Source organism: Xenopus laevis, chromosome 3L (genome assembly GCF_017654675.1).
Source record: "Xenopus laevis strain J_2021 chromosome 3L, Xenopus_laevis_v10.1, whole genome shotgun sequence".
Taxonomy (NCBI): domain Eukaryota; kingdom Metazoa; phylum Chordata; class Amphibia; order Anura; family Pipidae; genus Xenopus; species Xenopus laevis.
The window spans coordinates 3,219,689-3,227,779 of record NC_054375.1 but is presented as its reverse complement, the minus strand read 5'-3'; the positions used below and the strand labels follow the sequence as shown (position 1 = coordinate 3,227,779).

The window sequence follows — 8,091 nt, the reverse complement described above, 5'->3', positions numbered from 1 at the left end:
CAGACATCTCCATGGTAACATTAGGTCATTGTAATGTCATAATAACAATAGCAGAGGTCCATCTGTCTCCACCTGGGGTGGGCGTGGCATAGTGATGTCATAATGACCCCAGCTATATATATAGCAGCAACACCAGTGCAGCCACTATCAGTTGTTGGAGGATTAGCTACCGAGCAGAACTGTTGTGTCTGTTTTGTACTAATCAACCAACTGAATTCTACATCTTTGTAAGTATAAAGCTTGAAATTAAGGGAACTGGGGAATTCAGTTGGGGCTGTGAAATTGCAGCCACGATAAGGATATTGGGGGAGGTTGGTTGGGGGATTGTATTTAGAAATAGAGTTTGGTGGATGATGTCATAGTTAGTATTATGGGATGGAGCTTATCAGACAGATGGACTTGGGCTATAAATGGACAGGTTATAGGGTAGTTTGGAGGCTGGGCAGTGTCTTAATTCCCCCTTTAATTTCATTTCATACATAATTATATATTAGTAAAGTTTATTAACCCTGTGATTTAGCCATTTACCAATCAGAGGCAAGGTAACTATAGGTCACTGTGATGTCATAATGACTACACAGTGACCTAAAGCAAGGTAACTATAGGTCACTGTGATGTCATAATGACTACATAGTGACCTAAAGCAAGGTAACTTTAGGTCACTGTGATGTCATAATGACTAACATAAGAAAGCCTTTCATGATGTGGGCGGGGCATAGTGATGTCATAATGACCCCATCTGTTTATCTAGTATCACAGCTGAACTCATTTCATTTAGTTGCGGATTAGCTATTGGACAGAGCTCCTAGAGACTGCTCAATACTAATCTTCATATTATTTATTTATTCAACTATTCAACATCTTTAACGAGTAAGTAATAGAGAAACCTCTTTTCATTGGTTACTTATAGCTGTCCAAGTATAACACTTAATATAAGAAATCGATTTTTTCATAAATAAATATATATAGATAGATAGATGGATAAATAATGCAAATTTAGCTGGGAAACTATAGGCCTGCAAGTCTAACCTGTCTGTTATGGGGAAGGAGAGGTTTGCTGAGGGATTATATTTAGAATTGGGTTTTGGAGAATAATAAAAGTATATGAGTTAGTGTTTTGTGTTAGTGTAACTAATGGTCTAACCCCAAGGTGCATTAGTCTTGGGAATTAATTGTACAGGTTTAACAATGTTCTGCTTTCCTCCCCCAGATTCATCTAAATCAGAATCAATCACATCAATCAAATCAATCAGAATCAATCACATCGAAACCACAATCACACAATGAAGGTTGAACTCACATCCAATGATATAGAGAACCAAAAGAATGTTCCAATGAGAAGAAGAAAGAACAGTATGTGCAAGGAATTCCTGAGATGCTTCGGCTCATTTGTTCTAGGCATGTTCTTGGCCATAGTATTTGCCTTCTTCACTCTGTTTGTGAAGAGCTACAGCCTGGACATCTGCATCATCGCCAGCGCCTTTATTGGAGTTTTCCTATCTCTCGGCATGGCGTTTTCTGAGCAGATTCGTGTAATTGTATTCTTAACACTGCCGCAGATTTTTGCAGGTAAGTTCCACGGGTTTGACTTTAGCTTAAGGCCATATAATTGGGTCTAGGGGGAGGGGTTGAGACATTTCTGGTCTGAACCAGCCTTGGAAACTCTATTTGGGTTCCCCATGAAGATAGGGGGAATGTTTGATTTATTTGTGGGGAGGAAAGGAGGTCTCACCATCAGCATAGAAACTTTAATGTAGGGGCAGTCAGGCTATGGAATAATGAGAATAAGAATAATGATTAATTCTCCCATCTCTCCCAGCTCAAGGCAAGAACCTGATTATTGCACTGGCCTTTTCGCTGACCATCCAAGGACCCGCCGGAAATATCCTGGAGAATTACAAGCGGGTGTCGGAAGCAACCTCGTGCGGGTTGCAGTTGGCCGTGAATCAGACCTTAGAAGTTGTTGAGGAGATGAAAGCGCCTGTGATGAGTAAGTAACGGAAGAGCGGTGGGTGTAGCAAGTAGGAATATCCCGATCTACCTTTTGGGTGCTTGAAGGTGACCCTACAGGTGCAGATCTGGTCAGAATCTGGGTGGGTTGTATGTGAAATAAAGTGCAATCACGTGAGTCTCACACTTGTTTATTTCTTTCCAGGGGCTTTGGACAAGATCAAGTCCATTGCTGGTAACTTTAAAAATGTCTCCAACCGGTCGCAAGGCTTCTTTACTGCCCTACAGGAGGGCGTGAGACGTATAGGTGAGTAGAGAAACCCTCGGGTTGTGTGTGCCCAGTCAGTGATACCTTGTTACTCCGTGGTACCTGGCGTGGCATCAATACTGATACTAAACTCGCCTTCTAATCCTCCCGTCCTTCCTAGGCCGAGACTTGAGAGCGGCGTGGTCATACCTGTACAACATGGGAACTATCTGCAATGAGGAGTTAGGGAACCCGAGCAAGAAATGTTACCAGCAATTCGATACGGCCAAGCAGACTTGTACCGATAATGCCGGCTTGTTTGGCTTCGTCTGCGGCATTATAGACACATTTCGGCCCCTGTGTGCACTGGCTGGAGGTAAGTTACAACTCACCCCAATCTGACATGTTCTGCTCTAGTTCTTTCTCCTGGATTAATGACAAATTCTAATGAATCCAACTTCGTCTTTCCCACAGTTCCGTGCATGGGCCCCGACTTTGTTCAGACTCACGTCAGTCGACTGATGGACAAAGGTGAGTGACGCAGATTTGGTGGGTGTGTTGGTTGCTATGGGTTACTAAACAGGCAAGTCTTTCTGGACACTGTGTGTGGGATTTAAGGATCCAGTCCTTGTTCTATAGCAAAATTCCAATCTCTGCACTTTCCTTACAGCTGCCGATTCCGTCCTTAACAAGTTCAAGGATCACTTTCTGTTTAATATCACTGTCATCCACGACTTTGATATCAACACCAGTGCCACCGACGTGATCAACGTGGCAGAGCAGATTATGGACGAGGTGAACGCCAGTATAGAGCCTTACCTGGAGATTATTGGACTGGCCCAGTATTTTGTGCTCTTCTTCTGCCTTTACTCCTTCATTCGGTAGGTCCAATTCCTCTGTTCTTACTGTTGGTTCTGATTGAGTTCTGACCCCATTTCCCATAGTATCTGCCCAGTCCTGTAGGGGGTATGGGATATATATGTACAGGGGGCATTGTAGCTTTTATTCCTGCTCCCCTTCCCACTCTCTCTCCCATAATGTTACTTAAGGAATTACCCATTCTAATCGGATTTCTCATTGATCTGCAGGGCGGCGCTATATCGCAGGAATTACCTGCTCAATGACAAGCACGACAATTTCTACATCACTAAGAACTTTATGAAGCTGAATGAGCTGAGAGTGAAGACTGGTGCTCCCTCTCTGTTACCCCTGAACATGAAGGAGCAATCTCTCTACGTCTCACCTGGTGAGTCCCAATTCTTTTCAGTAACACCCCCCACTCATTCACTATAGTACAGACCCCTCTATGCTTAGTGACCCCCACCACTGACTATACCCAGCTCTCAATAACAAAGGTACCTGCCACTTACTGGCTATAACTACCACTCACTTAACTACTCAATCACAAGTTTACTCACCCCATAGTGTTTATAGTAACCACAAACCAATATTAGCCGCCTGTGTTACATTTAGGAAACCCACTTTGTCAGTCCCAGCCTCCATTTTCTCATGAGTCTCTCTCATTCCTACAGTTTCCCTGAAGATGACGTCAATTGAGAAGAATATGTTGACGGGTTTCTTGGGGATTGTGCCGTACATGATAGGCTCCATCTTCATCATCTTGATAGATTTCGGAGCCTACTTTTTGCTAGGGAAGGCACATGAACAGCTCAGTGGCAATATAACGGTGACAGGTAAGAGGGTTACTGGTCTGCTCTTTCACATTGGACAGGGAGGGGGCTGCCTGTAATATAGAGTGAGAGGTAATAATTTTGGTGTTTTTTTTTCCTCCATTAGCTCCTCTAATCTTCAACGTCACCGTAACAGGCTCAAATTTCTTCAGCGACTTCTTTAAACAAATAATATCCTCATTTGAGGATATGGTAAGGGGACAAGTGCAGATTCTCACATCCAAGTGTTTGGTTACCCCATCAAAGCCAGACTTCCGGGGCTACATAATTATCGGTAAGTAAAGTTTGCATTTGGGATGGGCAACTCTATTATATTATGTGTTACTGTCTCCATCTTGCCCTATTGTCTCCATTGTTACCTACTGTTTCTATCTTGTCCTACTGTCTCCATCTTGCCCTACTGTCTCCATCTTGTCCTACTGTCTCTATCTTTCCCTACTGTCTTAATCTCCTCCTAAGTCTCCATCCTGTCCTACTGTCTCCATCTAGTCCTATTGTCTCTATATTGCCCTACTGTCTCCATCTTTCCCTACTGTCTTCATCTCTTCCTATAAGTCTCCATCTTGTCCTACTGTCTCCATCTTGCCCTACTGCCTCCATCTTGCCCTACTGTCTCCATCTTTCCATTCTATCTCCATCTTGATCGATAGTCCTGAATTAAACCTGCTCTTTTTTCTCCTAGGACTTTTATATGGATTTGCCTTTTTGGCCACCGCGATTGGGGTGTATCTTACGAGATTGAGACGCTCCCTCTGTGCCTATTATTATCCATATCGTGAACTGGTAAGTTTATAGGAAGCAAAATTCCTCACACATTCACATAGTAGTTAAAGCTGATAAATGACATCTACAGTCCATCAATTTCACCCTAGTTGCTCATATTCTTATTTAACTTTATTACTCCAAATTGTATTGAGACTTCTCCCTGGCTCAGGCTATAGGAGTATTAATCCCAAAAGCCCTTTAATATCTTAATCATGTAAAAGACACGTGACATCCTTGAATAGGAAATACTTTCTAATGTTCACATTCACATAGGGACCAATAGTGTTCAAAGTATATTTGATATTTCATTTGCTTCTCTCCAGGAAAGGATCTGCTTCCTGTACAACACGATTATCTGCGAGCGCCCAGAGAGGACCCCTTATCATATGAAGTACATTGTTACTGGTTCCCAGGATCCACAACCCAGCAGCTTCCTCTACAAACTGGCCAAACGGTATAGCAATCGATTCATACCCTGCCTGGATATACACATTTCATAGAGAAAGAGTGTGAGTGTGATAAACATTCTCCCCTTTTATTTTTACAGAAACTCTGTGTTTTACCGTCTGGTCAGACTGATGGGCAAAAGGGAAGAGTTCTGCATGGAATGTGCCAAAGTCAGAACCGACAGTAACAGCCTGGAATTTCTAGCCTGTATTACCAGGGACTGCAGAGGTAAGTACCCCATCACTTTCAGTTGAGCCCAGTTCCTAGTACAGTACATGGCCACTTCTTAAGCCCAAAATGTTCTCAATTTTTATCAGAATCTCAATTGGGGGTGCAATAATCACAGCCATGTTTTTAGGGGCAACCCACTAAATGTATGAGTTCTGCATGTTGGACTCTGGTGTTTCATGTAATATCTAGTGCCATAAATGTCTGGCTGGCCTATTGATTGTCATACTGAGCCACGTCTCTCCCTAGGGCTGTACTGCGGAGACTGCTGCATCAAACTAGAGAACGCCTGCAAGTTCTGCCTCACTCCCCTCACCTACTCGGATTCAACAGATGAGGAGATGTAAGTTTTGCCTGAAATACTCCCCTTTCCCACCTGTTTCCCCATCTTGTGCCGGTGTCTTGTAGGTCCCATCCCCAAATGATCCCATTCCCCCCCTACTTATACACTAGTCTTATGTATTATAAGGGTTTGTAGAAAATAAAAAATCATTTGGTGGAGATTAAAGACCAGTTACTGCCATCTTGTCCTACTGGCACCATCTTGCCCTTCTACTAGGCCTCGTTCTTCCTTCCTACAACATTTAACCCTTATTCTAATCCTCAGAGACTCCAGTGATGAGGAGCAGGTCGAGCTGTGGCTGGAGGAAAGAGGCAGGAGTAAGAGGTTCACGAAATCGCAAAACACTGAGGAAGATGAGGACTCGGACTCCTCCATGGAATTAAGGTAAGAGCTTGTAGAACCTCAGAAAGGGTGAAAGCCATAAATAAGAGAAAGGAAGCCCCATTAGATATTGCAGAACTCTTCTTATTTTGCAAGTGTGGCCGCTCATTGGTTGTAAATAGGTTAAAGGGGAAATTAGCATGAACTTTTAGTATTTTGCAGTCAGGGTATGTTTGGGGAGGGCTCTCAGCTGACATTTAACCCTTTGTACTTGCAGTGATGCCGACTATGAGTACCAGGAGCAATCCCCATCAAGTGACAGCTCAGACGAGGAGACTCTAGATGAGGCATTTTCCAAGTTGACGAAGATGAAGAAAAAAGGCATCCCAAGGAAACTGTATCAGAGGCGCTGAGCTATAGCAAGACTAGGGGACAATAAAGGAAGGGACTGATCCCAATAGGCAGAACTCATTCTCCTTGGATTTAGAAAAATGCCCAACTGCAGAGAAGAAACGCAATGTTTTGTACAGAAATGAGTCCTCGTCGGCTGGGACACACCAGATTCACAGCCCCCAAAGTGGGTGGGTCTTACCCAAAGTGGGTGAGATATTGGGTGGATTGGGGGCTGTGTCTGTGGCTTGTGACTGTCCCTGAAAATCTAATCTAAAAATCTAAATAAAATATCTTTTATATTTTTTCACAAAGCAACTTGAGTGCAACAGCTTTCTGTTTTACAAATCTAAATATGTATCATTTTATAGATTTTAATTTATATTCATATATGTATTTTATTTGTATAGTTTTACATATATCCTTGATAAAGGCCCCAATGTGGGCTGAAATGTTGGATACACGAGTGATGCTTAATAAAATTTTCTTCAGGTCCCCAGGCAGCACACCAAAGAAATAGGCCCTCCTACTAGGGACAGGAAACAACATAAAAACACCCTCCCCCGATACTCCCCTGTGTTTGTTTCCTGTCCTCTAGGGATCAGGTAAGTGCGTTAGGGGTCCAGCAGGATTCCTATTGTTTATATTTTTTTAGGGTTATATGGATTAGTTACCGTTTACCCACAGCTGCGGGTCCACGGTGTAAATTCCCACTTTTGGGTTAAGGTCAGAGGCTCCAGCTGGGGCTGTGGACTGGGGGTTTACTGCCTATTTACCTCATGGCGCTTCCCTGCTCTTGAAGGCGTCAGCAGGCGCTGTATCTGTGCGGCTGTTTTCTGTTATTATAGCCGCTTCTGTGTCTTGCGCTAGTGAATCCTTCACTTCCTGGAGGTGGATCACGTGACGATCCGGCGGCGCTCTATCTATGCGGCGCTGAATAGCCGCGTCTATCTGCTGCTCTGCGCTATTAGCATTTGCGGGTCACGTGTTGACCCGGCGGGGGTTTTAAAAGCCAATTTTCCTTTGCCTCTCTGTGGCCTCCCTACTCTGCGGCCGTTGCGTGCTTTGATTTCTGTTCTGGTTCAGGCATTATTTTGATGTGATTGTAGGCAATTTCTTCTTTTTCTTTTCTCCTTTTCTTTTAGCCATGTCTTCTCGTTCGGAAACTAGAGATCAGGAAGGGGAAAGGTCTAAGAGATGTGCATTGTGCAAGGCCCGGCTTCCTCTGGATTTTCCGAAAAGGATTTGTCCAGATTGCTTTAAAGAAAATTTTCATCAGGAAGTTCCTGAATCTATGTCGCAGTTCATGACCTGGTTTAAGTCTAATATGCAGCAAACCTTTGATATGTTTAAAGCTGCGGCGCAGCCTCAACCCCAGGCAAGTACTTCTGATGCTCCCCAGTTGGAGGCGCCGGATATACATGAAGTTTTGGTGGATTCTTCGGATGAAGAGGAAATTAAGGATGACGCTTATGTATTTTCAGTAGAAAATATTGATCATCTGGTTAAGGCTGTCAGATCTTCTATGGATCTTAAGGATGAGGATAAACCTCGCTCAAAGCAAGATTTGATGTTTTTGGGTCGTAGAAAGTCCCCTAGGGTTTTTCCTGTGCATGAAGTTATTTCAAGTATCATTTCCAAGGAATGGTTGAGACCAGAAAAGAAATTATCACTGCCTAAGAAGCTTAAGGCGTTATTTCCCTTTGACG

General features: G+C 43.4%; 1 protein-coding gene across 2 annotated transcripts; it reads left to right on the top strand.

The window, feature by feature from the left end:
* The first annotated feature begins 1,029 nt into the window (after positions 1–1,029).
* Positions 1,030–6,566, top strand: LOC121401358 (DC-STAMP domain-containing protein 2-like). Of its 2 annotated transcripts, none has more exons than XM_041585825.1 (15): positions 1,030–1,569; positions 1,820–1,990; positions 2,156–2,257; positions 2,379–2,573; positions 2,672–2,728; positions 2,868–3,078; positions 3,286–3,443; positions 3,730–3,891; positions 3,995–4,162; positions 4,571–4,671; positions 4,977–5,107; positions 5,201–5,328; positions 5,578–5,671; positions 5,936–6,055; positions 6,270–6,566. In XM_041585825.1, exons 1-15 carry the CDS (start codon positions 1,284–1,286, stop codon positions 6,403–6,405), a joined length of 2,220 nt encoding a protein of 739 aa, XP_041441759.1. In that variant the 5' UTR covers positions 1,030–1,283; the 3' UTR covers positions 6,406–6,566. The 2 variants fall into 2 exon arrangements, with proteins under 2 accessions (XP_041441759.1, XP_041441760.1); XM_041585826.1 differs by having other exon boundaries at positions 5,936–6,097; positions 6,131–6,360.
* Positions 6,567–8,091: the final 1,525 nt, after the last annotated feature.